This window comes from Phaethon lepturus, unplaced genomic scaffold, assembly GCF_000687285.1.
Source record: "Phaethon lepturus isolate BGI_N335 unplaced genomic scaffold, ASM68728v1 scaffold37846, whole genome shotgun sequence".
NCBI lineage: Eukaryota > Metazoa > Chordata > Aves > Phaethontiformes > Phaethontidae > Phaethon > Phaethon lepturus.
In genome coordinates this window covers 1-12,757 of record NW_010549047.1, presented here as the reverse complement: position 1 = coordinate 12,757, position 12,757 = coordinate 1, and the positions used below count along the sequence as shown (strand labels likewise).

The 12,757-nt window shown below is 38.5% G+C and overlaps 1 protein-coding gene across 1 annotated transcript; it reads right to left on the bottom strand.

Annotated features, from left to right (window-relative positions):
* Nucleotides 1-269: 269 nt before the first annotated feature.
* Nucleotides 270-1,930, bottom strand: LOC104623159 (neuroligin-1-like). Its single transcript, XM_010290157.1, has 2 exons — nucleotides 1,131-1,930; nucleotides 270-364 (listed from the first exon to the last, which is right to left on the bottom strand). Exons 1-2 carry the CDS (start codon nucleotides 1,621-1,623, stop codon nucleotides 270-272), a joined length of 588 nt encoding a protein of 195 aa, XP_010288459.1. The 5' UTR covers nucleotides 1,624-1,930.
* Nucleotides 1,931-12,757: the final 10,827 nt, after the last annotated feature.

Here is a 12,757-nt window from a genome sequence, read left to right as displayed (position 1 = left end):
CCTACACCTCTATTAAGAGATTTTCAGCTTTACAGAGAGCTCTGTAATCACATAATAAAGGAAATCAATGCTCACTTTTAGCGGTGTGTAAATGGAAAAAAGCGTTTCACATCTAGATTTCAGGAAAGTTACCGCTGTTCCGAGAACATGGGGTTGTATCACATAGAAGGTCAATGCGGATTTCCAGCTCTGCTTTGCTACGCTCCACCATCGCCACTCTGCTACTCCACTGGAATAGAGAGCCCTGGAGCCATGCTCCTCGCTACCTCCTATGCATGCACGTACAACACACTGCGGCTACGCACGAGCGACAGACACTCCTCTAAACCACGGGGCGAGACAGAGAAGCTGCCAGCAAGGTCAGCTGGAGATAGTGCAAGAGAGATGATCAGGTGCAACCGAGTTCAGGCTTTACAAATGTTATCTTCTCATCTGCTTTACACAGTCCTCTCTTTAAATGCCTTTCTGGCTTCGTTAGGACACGACGGTCCCTAGCAGTTCACTTCACAGCATCAGCAAATCAGCCTCTTTCAGCTGTATTATTCGTTCTTCCTTTGCAAGGTTTCGCTCTTTCCCCCATTTTTTTTTTTTTTTGGTCCACTTTATACATACCTCCTTTTCTACAAATTTTCTTGCCGGGTTTTCTGGCACATTCCTTGGATATTCTTTTGACTGAAAAATGAATAGAAGACTAGAAAATAACATGGAGCTCCGTCACAGACAGTAGGAGCATGCAACACCACTATCTAACTCAAATACGACCTGCTTTATTAGGTGCGGAAGATTCTCAACTTGTTGTGCCTGCACATGCAATGGATAAGATGTTGAAGCATCTTCCCAGAAGTCAGTGGGTGGCAATGAGAATTAAGTACCAATTTTGACCTAAAAATACACGTGCTGTGGGAGAAAAAAAATGAGCGTAGACAGAAAGAAAACAAACAAACAAACAAACAAAAAAACCCAAAAACCAAGGACAGATGCATACACAGAAAAGCAGCATGCATACATGTAATATGCTGGCATGCAAACAAAGCAAGCCATGCATGCTACCAGTACACGTGAATTAATATTGTTAGAACGTAGAACAGGAAAATAAAAAGATCTCCCTGTTTCGCCTGCTATTAACTCACCATCCTCGGTTGGGACATAGATATTTAAATAGAGGCAGTCTTCATTCTGATCTTGTACATAGGTGGAAACTACATCCAAGTTATTAGTAAACCACACGGGAAGCATGACTTCAGGCAACCTGCCTTCTATAATGTTCTGGGGGCACACTGGAGCAAACTGAGTGGTATTTTTGATATCTGCCCAGGGAGACGGAGGCTCAGGAGGTTGAAAGCGGCGCTCCCCTGTTGGAGGGGCAGCATACGGAACCCCAAGAAACTGAATAACGGGCCCCAAAATTTCATTATTAAGTTCCTTCTTAATCCCTCTTATCTTGCCAAAGTTGGTGGTCACCACTGGGTTGGTATCATCCAATTTTTGGGAGGACACAGCTGCAGCGTGAAGCAAAAATCCAAGTATACAAAAAGCAAAAGTGGCATTCAATCCCATGTGTAACAGGCGGACTATCATCGCTCTCCATACACAGTTCAGCCACACGGATCTTGGAAAGGCCATGGTCCCACATTAGTTGTGCGACTGCAATGAAGCAATCTGATTTGTATCCACTGGTGTAAAAACAGGGCGACCGAAGGAAACGGATCAAGTTTCCTAAATAGGTGCCTGTCAGAAAAATCTCAAAAGGCTTTTCATGCGGTAAGTATCTTCCATTGATTTCACACTTATTGAAGCTGCATCTTCACTCAGCACTATTTATCAGACTACATCCTATCGACAATTCTGTTTTCCATAGCAGCAATATGAAGAGAGCAGCCATTTACTGCAGAATCCCCTCTTATAAATCAAATCCAGTTAGCCGCAGGTCTATATCCTGGAGAAAATGAAAATAAATCATTAGTATGAAAGAGCTAATATGAGCAGAGTGATAACTAGATGTTTCACAAGTTATTTACATACATTAATAGTTGCTAGAGTCATGTAAGTAAAATTGCAGTAGTTTATGGTTCCATGAAATGGCGGGTGAAACGCTGATTACTGGATTATCTATAGTGTCACCTGTTGAATTTATAGAGGTTTTTCAGAAGAAACGGGACTCACAGAACATACATTTTTAAAATCCACCTTTTCAAGAATAAGCAGGTTGCTGCCAGGCTACCTTACATAAGTGTTTATGTCAATATTTTATTTAACTTAATCAGCTCATAATCAATTTTCACCTTGTTTGCACAAGTTGATTTATCAAAATGAAAGCAATTATTTCTTAAAGCAGAACATGGTGAAACTAAGATAGACGGGCGTACTGAAGATTCAAGTACATTTTATTTCATTAATAGCAGATTGTAAGACATACAAACTTTTTTTGTTCATTTTAAAATACAACTTCTGATTAAAACATTGAGGCAACTGGAATATATTTGTAAGGATAACAGGAATTACTGTGCGTATTCATGGTAACCTGAATTACCATACTTTACATGGTTTTCTTATTCCCCAAGTTTCTGATAGCTGGTAAGAAACACCTACAGAGTGGAAGGTTCACATCAGTGAAGACTGAAACCTGTTCCCACTGATGTGAATAGCAAACTCTGAATTTGCACAGAAGTATAACTGGACCTCAGTGGTTTTTTTTTTCCCAAACAGATTTGGGAAAGGATATGAATAGGCAGTGTAGGGATGGAGCTGGGGGGTTTTTATCTGAATTTTTACTTCAGACCAATCCTGCATTCCTTATAAACCACTGACTTCAGTGAAAAATGAAAATGCATGATGAATGCACTCAATCCCTACCATCCTTCATTTATAACATAAACAGTAAACATTCTTATAGGACAGTAGAAATCTTATCTTTCATATACCCAAACGCTGACTGAACAATATCCTAGAAAAATAATCAGTTAGGATCAGACACGGTATAATCTCAAATTCCAGACTCTGTTTTCAACTACTTTAGCTCAGAGGTTGTCGCACAAGGCTGTTCCAGCACTTCTGAAAATTGCTCAGTGCATATCATTATATCCTACATATTCATGTTAAACATATTTCCAACACGACTTACAATATTCTATTATTTAAGATGCAGTGTTATACACAACATAGCGGTGTAATCTTACACTCCCTATTAAGCAGTGTGTAATGCACAAGAAATGCGTTTTGCTTTGTATAGGAAACATTTTAAACCACCTGCTTTTGAAACAGCATTGGCAGCTTTAATGAGAATTGTTTTTTATCATGTCTATACACATTGTAGAGAGAATTCAAAAGAACGGCTTGTCTAATAGTCAGACTACCCTGCAGTTTGGGTTATTAAAAAGGAGATTGTAAAAGCTATATAGGACAGCAGGAGATTTGGTTCATGTCTACTGTTCCTTTAGCTCTGAACAATCTATCTCAGGAGGCAATAAGGAGATAGACGAAGCTTTTCCACAATTTTCCCTCTCCTTTTCTTTCTCTGCTAATTCTAACACCTTCACTGTGAAACTGCATTAACAAACAGGCTTACATCTTTTATTCTCCAGCTTCAAATTCTCAGCATTTGCTGGAAACACACCAATTTAGCTGCAGAAAATAATTCCCCAAAGTTGATGGACGTGTTTACATTTAGTTTAATAAACTTACACAGAACGGAATGCAGACAATTGCCTCTTGGAAGACTGTTGCTTTGTTGCATTTCAAATTTTGCAGGTAGTCAGATTATTAATTGCAAAATAGCAAAGACAAAGTACACAGACAGGTGCCAGAGAAGGCAGCACCTAGTACAACTTTGCTCTTCTGCGCTGATGGACAGCAGGTCATGGAAAGATGGAAGCTTATTCCTTAGCCGTATTCAAGACCCTCCACAAATTTAAACCTTTTCCATTAGGTCTTAAAATCCACATTTCTTTTTTATTTCTGTCAGGAGTAGAATAATGTACTCTCTCTTCTTTCTCACTCAAACTTGTAAGTAGCAGGAACTTAACCTCAGTAGCCCTCCTGCTATTTTACATGGTCTGGGGAAGGTCTGAGGACAAACCGAATTCGACACAGCTGTGCCAAACAATAGCACCCTTCTTCATTTCAGGCTGATGAGTTGGTTCAATGTGGAAAATTACGAAGACTCTAGTAATAATTTGTTTAGCACTTTCACTCTAAAAGTCTTACACCTGTTTTCAGATCTAAGACAACTTTTTAACACACTTTTGAAGCCTAATATGGTAAATTCAATGTAAATGTAAATTCAAAGCAAATCCTAGAGCTGGGGCTATCGTTTCAAGCTTGTCCTTCAGCTGTTTTACCATTGCAGCTAAACAGCTCTGCTGTGATTGAAAGCTCTGTTTTGCCTCCCATGGACAAGGTTTTACTCTAAGACAGAGACAGGAAGCCAAAAAGGTAAGAATGTAACTCAATGCTGTGTTTGGCTATTCTTAATTAATCAACTACCGGGTAGTAGCTAGCTTCAGTGAATAGAATTATCAGCTATAAAGGGCAGTAAGTTGAAAAGCACTTGCAGAATTGGAATCAACAGAGTTTCATTGTATTTGTAACTGGAATTTTGGATTTGCCTTTTTTTCCTCCCAAACTTTCCTTTTTAAATGGCTAAGTAACAGTTTATTTTTGAGACTCAGAGAGGTCAAACATTCAAGCCTGCCACTGGCTGCCCTAGAGCTATAACATTAAAAATATAAACTCACACAAAGAAAGAGACTGAGATTACTCAAATCTTTTGAGACTTTTATGCCAAAATTTCATCTCCAGCACTAGGTGGAAAGGCAAGCAGGAAAACCGACCTGGAGCATGTCTTACTTGTTCAGAGTCAGTGTTGGACAAAAATTTCCTTAGTCCTCCAGTAGGTGATCTACATAGGACTTTCCCTTGGTATCTCAACTTGACCGAGCAGGAATCAGTGCAAAGAGAGAGACACAATAAACAGGAACTGGAATGACCAGGGAAACGAGCAGGATAATAAACTGAAGAGTAATGATCATCAATTTGGGGCACGGTATAACACTTCAGCATCAGAACACTGTGGATACGAGGAGGAGGAGAAGCATTTTCAGATTTCATTATTGTCTAGATGTGAAGATCACAATTGTTCCCTGTGGTAACACAAATTAATTCTGCTGTAAAAGATATTTGATAAAGTCTTTCATGGTCTTTGGAACAGTCTATACTATATAGAGTTTTTTCTATCATCCGTTATTTTATTATCTTCCTTTCTGAATTTAAATTCCTTTATAGCTCAGATTCTGGAATACTTCAGAGAGGCATTTAGTATGCCGATGAGCAAACAGTCCGAGATAACTTGTGTATCTTTGCATTTCCAATGACATAGGGCATCCCACAAGAGGTCACATCTGCTGCAAACCGAAGCAGCTAAACTCCTCTTTGTTACTTGTTCACAGAGCTTCAAATCTTAAGGGATGTCTCGAACTGCACCACCTGTCAATAGCTCCAATGGATTAATAAAGCCTTTGGTGGCACCCAAGGCTTCTGGCCACACGCCAGCTGCAGCACATGTAAAGGCATTGTTATGGTATCTTTATACCACCGGCTGTTTTCTTTTTAGCTGAAGATGTACTCTGTGGTCTGATGTTCATGCTTAAAAATTCCTTTTCGCCTCAATTTTGCCAGTAAATCCCAATTGCACAAATATTCGTAGAAAGCGATTGTAAGAGTTTTGAACACCACACAATGCTGCTTCATTTCAAAACACAAATGCTCTTTTGCAGAACCAACTACATTCGCATCCATTTTTACTGACAACAGCCCCTACTTAGAACTAAGAGCCCAAAGATGGTTCATGTCTCTAAAAAGAAATTCATGTTCTAAAATAGGCAACAATGCCAAACAGGAACGTGGCCAGCAGAACAGAAGCCATTAAAGGAAAGACTCTGACCCAGGATGAACACTAGGTCGGTGTGATACACCAGTTGTAAACATGATCAGACAAATGCTCAAGAGATGCATCACAGAATTTCCCGTCTCTTCTTTCACAATCCAAGTTAGCAAAAGGAAGCCTTGTGTCAAATACAGTATACTTTCTCGCTATGTAATAGTAGTAAAGATTTTGAAACAGACCCTGCTCTTGGGTATTTCCGTAAATACTTGGTGAAGGGAAGCACTAAATACATGAACACTTGTATTTAGTTCAAGAAATGAACTACATGCATTTTTAAAAAACAGGTGTATGAGATGGTAACAGAGGAGACCGCGATCCCGAACACACACTCCGGCGAAGGGTGCAGCTCGGGTGGGCTTTGGTTAGCTGCCGCGTGCCAGCACCCCTCCATCCGAGCGCAGCTACAGGTCCGGAAGCTCCAGAAAGCAGCTACAAACCCAACCCTATGAGATGCACGACCTTTGCTGAGATTGCCAACAAAGGTATGAATAAGACATTATTCTGATGGGCTCACGGTCCCACCCCACATTACTGTGAGATTACCAGTGTTGTGCTACACGGGTCTGCAAACAACCCGGTGGTACGGATTTCCAGATGCTAAAAGCTGTGTAAATACATCGCTCCCAGATCAGAGAGACTGATTCCTCGGTGCCATTCTCACATTTACCTCTATTTAATAACGCCTTTTGCACACAAAACCTTAAAACCGAATTAGTGAAAAACATAATATTTAAATATTGTAGTCAACGCGGTGTAGCACAAATTAGTGAAAGGTTGACTTAAACTGAGTAGATGTTATGACTCGTTTAAATTGTCATACATTTTTCAGCTTCGCTATTTTTTTGTTCTTTCCCATTAGGAGGAACCTTCACTAATGCTAACTCATTATTAATTAGTATTTTCATGATCAAAAGATTCCTTTAAATAATTTCTGCAACTTAGTTTGCCAAAATAAGATGACTTCTGATCATAATTTTCTATTAAGCTGTTTTTGAATTAGACAAATTAAACCTATGAGAAGAAGAGGGTCACTTAAGTCTTATTATCTTCCATTTACTTGTATCAATAAATCACTTTCTTAAAATAGTTCTACTTCTTAGCTGAAGTAATTGTTTGTATCACCAGAAGTTGGCTACAATTTTTTAACGCGGCCTATACCTGTCTGACATTTTGCACAGTAAGTAGGTAACGAAATGGTGATTTTACCCGTAACAGAAAGAATGGGTAACTCTGTCACTTACGCGTAAAGTTTTAGACAGCTAAGTAATACAGATTTAAATTAAAAATGACAGATGCACTGGCTTGGAATATAATGGGCACTGAAGTGAACCTTTATTCCTTTTAGCAGCTTACGGTTAACTCTTAAATGGACCACACATTATACTCACTTTTGAGTGCTGGAACTACTCAGCTAAATGATCAAATGGCTATTCTGTTGATGGCAGTAGTGTGCTTCAGGACACGAAGATTTTTTGACCTACTGCAGAAATTCAGCTGAACTCATGTTAATCAGAGGTCATACCAGAGAAAAAAATATGCCAGTTGTTTCTCATTTGAGATCTTCGGTATTGAAATCTGCATATTGTATATCATAAAGTCAAGTGGATTCACCTTGCTTTGATTAAGACTTTACAAAACGTTCGCATGCTTCCCATCTGATCACTCTAACAGAGTATACTAGAACCCACCCAGCAGCCCCTGAAACTAAGTGTTCTTTTATTATTTCTTGCAGGTGAAAAATTAAGCTACAGAATTAGTGACAAGGTTCGTCACCTGATATATATTTGTGGCTAACCCTTGGTTCACTGTGGTTAATCATATGAGAAAAGTAAATTGGATTTTGTTCGCTACCTTGAATACAATTATAGTATCAACAATAATACTATCTTGAATGCTAGTTCATCACCCAAGGAATGCTTTGATATCAGATCCATAAGAAAGATACTGCTTTTTTATTTTCCCACTTTTGGGGCATTAGGAATTCAAGACTAGAATAGCTAAAATGCAGTTATTACCACGTCTTCAGAGAGAATTCTGAAAACAAAGATGCTTGAGTGAACTCAGATCTGTCTAGGAATTGTTTTTCCATCCAGATACCATACAATAACAGTTCCAAAGCATACAAAACCCTTGTTGCAGAGTTAGATCAATAACTAGCTCTTCAATAAGATTAATTTTAAAAAAACAAAAACAAAACAAAAAAACCTTTCCTCGTGGCACAAAAACCAGCAAATTCTTTTCTTACTTGATCAGATTCTGGTCTCAATTCCATCTGGGTAATTGAGATCAAATTCCAACTCATCATAAAATCCACAGAGGTATAAATATAATTTGTTAATCACAAACCCGACATCTCTAACTCAACTTCAAAAGTGCTCTTGAATGGTGTTACCATGCTTTCCAGAACCAGAGTGCACACTACATTTCGAGTGCAATATTGGCATTATGGGGATCTATGAACTTGAAAGTCCATTTCCTGTGATGTAGCATTCTGTACATCTGTGACTTTACTGGTATTTGTTCCAAAATGAATTTCATGTTTAACTTGTTTTTTCTTAATTAAACTTCCTTTAGCAGTTTCTGATATGTACACTATTAAAACTCATTAGTCCCATTCATGCCTGCCTGTCATTTTTGGCTTCATGTTCATGTATCGAAGAGCTCTGTTGCTTTATATAGGAAGCAAATTAAATAATAAATACGAAAACTTGAATGTTTTACGAATGTCAGTATGAGAAAGTGGCTGCAAGGCCCATAAGGTTTCACACAAAAAAAAGCATTACAGCTAAAGCTAACATGCTGACACATCTCTGATCTATAAAGTCTGCAGTAATGGTAGCAGTAAAGTGTTGTGCCATCGACGAGGAATTTTTCTCTCACATGAAATAGAAATAGGATATAGTATAGACTATATTTACTGTTGTAAAAAATTTTCAAATAAAATTTCCCAAAAGCTTAGAATACAATGCCATTAAATGTCTACAAAGATTTACTCTTTCCTTCTGACTTCATGTGTAGCTCCTATTGTCCAGCTCCTTGTCCTGTTTTCATTTTCTACCACCATCTGTGAGAAAGATACTTAAATATTTAAGTTATAGCAACTAGTCTCAGGTCTGCCTGTGGTCATGCCCTGGTCATGCTGACCACAACTCCAGTGACACAAGTGTTTCCTAACTCAGCAGCGGTGTCTCACGGCGACTATTTCAGGGCCCGTCTCCCCAGAAATAGCCAATCTTTGTGAAACCAGTTGAAGAAACAAAGCTCCACCCCACAATGCCTATTTTACACAGGTTTGAGGAAGTCAAAATATTCAGTATATCTATGTAGTAGGGTTTCTCCTAAATAAGTTGTCATTTTCTTCTCATGAATATTTCTAACGCTTTGTGCCTACATAACACTTTACTGCTTTCAAGTACTTTGTTGGAAACTGGAGGATGGGGTTGGGAAGGCAGAAGTTAAAGAATGAGTTTAAGTTCAGATATTGCACTTAAAAGCTTCAGACAAGATGGAATTAAATAAAAGCATAAAACACAACATAAATGTGTTTCCCTCATTAAATTCCCAGAACCAGTTCAACAAGTGGGCTAATGGCATCTCTAGGCAGGATGTGATTGAGGACGTTTAGAAAACATATTTTTAAATTGCCATTTAAGTTCTCTGCTTGGTTAAAGGAATATGAGTCACCTGAAATATAAAGTTTGCAAAGTGTCCTTGATTACTTTTGTGATTTTACAGTCACGTGTTGCTAATTTCCAAACATTACATTCTCCCTTAATATGGTGCAAAAGACCTAACCAAGCAACAATGGAACGTAACAGACTACCCAAAGGCAGCAGCAAAAGTTGTTATGCAGAAAACATTATGAGGACAAAACAGAAGAATTCAACAAATGGGGGAAAGGGAACTTTTAATGGCCTCATTTTTTATTTGCCCACAGCAGTGAAAAAAACATTTTATACTGATGTATGTGGCCCAGACCTTTACGTGGCTTGATTACCATAAGGGTATTTGCAGTAGACCCTGTGCCCCATGGTTTCACACAGATGGTGTCCCTTTGCACCACCTTTTGGTTTTTAGGGAAAAGGTGCATGGTAGAGTGGGTGCACAGAAAAGCTTGAACATGTTACTAAGTAGCCAGCCAGTCACTTGTTATCCCTGGATAATCCACAGCACATCATTAACTAACTAGCAATTAATAGTTATGAAAACCAAGTCTGTTGGAAAACATGCAGGGTCTTCAGAGGCAGGTGGAAACGTGGAGCTGAGTCACCAAGTCAGCATGATTTCCCCTTGTAATGGTGATAATTCAGTAGTCATTCTAGGGAAAGTAATGCCATCATTTGTTATTAAAACTATAGGATGTGCTCTCAATATGCAATATGTGATGAAGCATCCCCATCAGCTTCTTTTTTTTGCATCCCCTAACTCCCTCCCTCCCATAAAATCTCTTCTGCAACGACTGGGTAGCAGGCAGGCACCCCCCTCCGAACGCATACATTCCTTCATAAAGCTCAGAAACGGGGCTACAGTAATGGAAACAGGCTTTTATAACAGCCTTTATTCATCAGTCGGGATCTATTTTTTATCATTACCTGTTATACTTACCATGGATGGATATCTGGGACTAATTGGAAATCATATTGTTTACTGGATCAGATTGATTACTGCCCATCCTTTAGTAAAAGAAATCCACACAGATTTCTACTGAAACTCTGGTAAAATGTTGTCTTTTCATTATTTGCTTTCAAAGAATGCCTGTCTTTTTTTGCCCTTCTTTTTCACTATTTAATTTTTAAATAGTTTCTTTTTCATGTGATTAAAAAAACATAATAAATATGACATCAAACAAATAATTCAAAGCTAGCCAAGGATCTGTAATATAGCTCCATGTCTCTATTAGAAAGTAATGTATATTTGCTTTTAATAAAGGCAAGCCAATCCATTACGAATTGAGACCGTATCTACGCCTCTGCTTTCTTCTCTTTTCCCCAGACTCCATTTGAACAATTAGAGTGGTTTATGCTTGTGTGTATGCCAGTGGATATTAAATATGCAAACTGATAAAAAATAAAACTACCACCACTACCATGTTCAAATCCTCCATTCATTTGCAAATCAATTTATCTGCCTACAGCTCTGTCCCAGTCTTTAAATAACCCTCCTCAGCAGAGACTGCTCCACCTCCAGCCAAATAATCCAGAGCAAACCCACTTTGTTAAAGATGTTTAAGTATCAACAGCTAGGATATTGCCTTCTTACCCTGCCGTAGAAAAAAAGGGAAGATAATCAAAACAGTATCAGGACGACAGTTCTTCTTGCTTCTACAAAACTTACTGCCTTAAGCAGCCCGAACACTCAGATGGCTTTCGTTGCTACTTCAGTTAATCACAAAACAGAGGTGTTCAGCCAAATCCTGCTTCCCAGCACACTTAGTATGATTATCCTCAGCCTCATTTTTCTTCCCACAGTCTGCATATGATTCACATGAAACGTACAGAATAAATAGGATCTCTTCTTATGTGTCTAAGGACCTGCTAACCACCTAGTGCACACTGCTTTTGCAACGTTGCTGCAGTCTGTAGCCGTAGTCTCAGAAAACCGGTGTAATTTATCAAAAGTAACTGAGAAGTAATCTTCTTTAACCCGGCATTGTGCACAAGAAAAGGGGGGGTGGGGGGGGTGTTGAGAAATGAAAAAGAAAAAAACCCTCTCAACCAGTATTTCCAAACATGGCTACTTAGCTTTTGGCTCCCAGTCTGCAAATCTAATTTCAAAGATGCAAAAGTGGGCTGCGTGTTACAGCTGTTGAGCCCACACAAGTCTCGGTGCAGTCAATGGGAATCAGTATCTTTGAAAATCAGGGCCCTGAATAATGGGCTCTATTTTTAAATGTTCATTTGTATCACACATGGGTCTTTCACTTCTCAGGTACCCGTAAAAAAGTACATGCAATTTCATAAGTATCCTTTGCTTCAATTAAATCAGACCCCAAAAAAGTAGAAGAAAAGGTCCCAAAGCTCACAGTGTTGCTCTTTCACCAGTAACAATAGTCTGTAGATGCATCAAAAATGCTGCTGCTGTGAAATGCAAACAAACTGAAAAAACAACCTAGGTCTTAAGGGAACATGAGAAAGTTATTTTGAGCATTGTCACAAATACACGTTTTCAGATATGAATTATCTCCATGAATTTACCAGTACCGCCTGGTCCCACTAAGGCTCTGGACAAATGCAAATATTGCCACAGTGGAAGGCAGGACTGGAAAAAATATTTCCTAAAGCAATTTCTTACACTTATGCTGGAAAAAAAATCTGCTTCATTTCAAATTCACAGAACATCTAAACGTGCTAAAAACATTCACTTTGATATTTATAGCTTCTATAAGATATACTTCCATTTTCTACTAGGGGATTTTTAATGGCATAGTTAAAGCTAAAACAAACTGGCCTTCCAGAAAGCAAACCCAGTGTCAAACTAAAATGATATTCCTTAAAAAGGTCAGCAAATTTACAGAAGAAAATAGCTTGTCTAGATTGTGTCACCTGCAGTGCCAAGAACGCAACACTTTAATCAAGCTCTGTTTTGTTTTATTTAAACAATTATTTTAATGTAATTGCTCTGGAAACATATGCATCCTTAAAACGATTCGAGATAACATCCTTTCTCCTGATTCCGAGGTAACTTTCTGGCTGTAATTATAAGTCAATTAATATTAGGTAATTTGACTGATTAATTTTAATTAAACCTGCTGAAAATTGATTTTCCTTCAGCAAGTAAAGATGAGGCTCTAGTGCGATCGTCAAGAAAAGACGGGGG

Bases quoted from the DNA above. Each gene is read 5' to 3' on its own strand.
- LOC104623159 (XM_010290157.1), bottom strand. From the start codon at position 1,623: ATGGCCTTTCCAAGATCCGTGTGGCTGAACTGTGTATGGAGAGCGATG. The intron at 365-1,130 runs GTGAGTTAATAG...CACTATCTCCAG, and splicing joins CTATGTCCCAACCGAGGATG to CTGACCTTGCTGGCAGCTTC.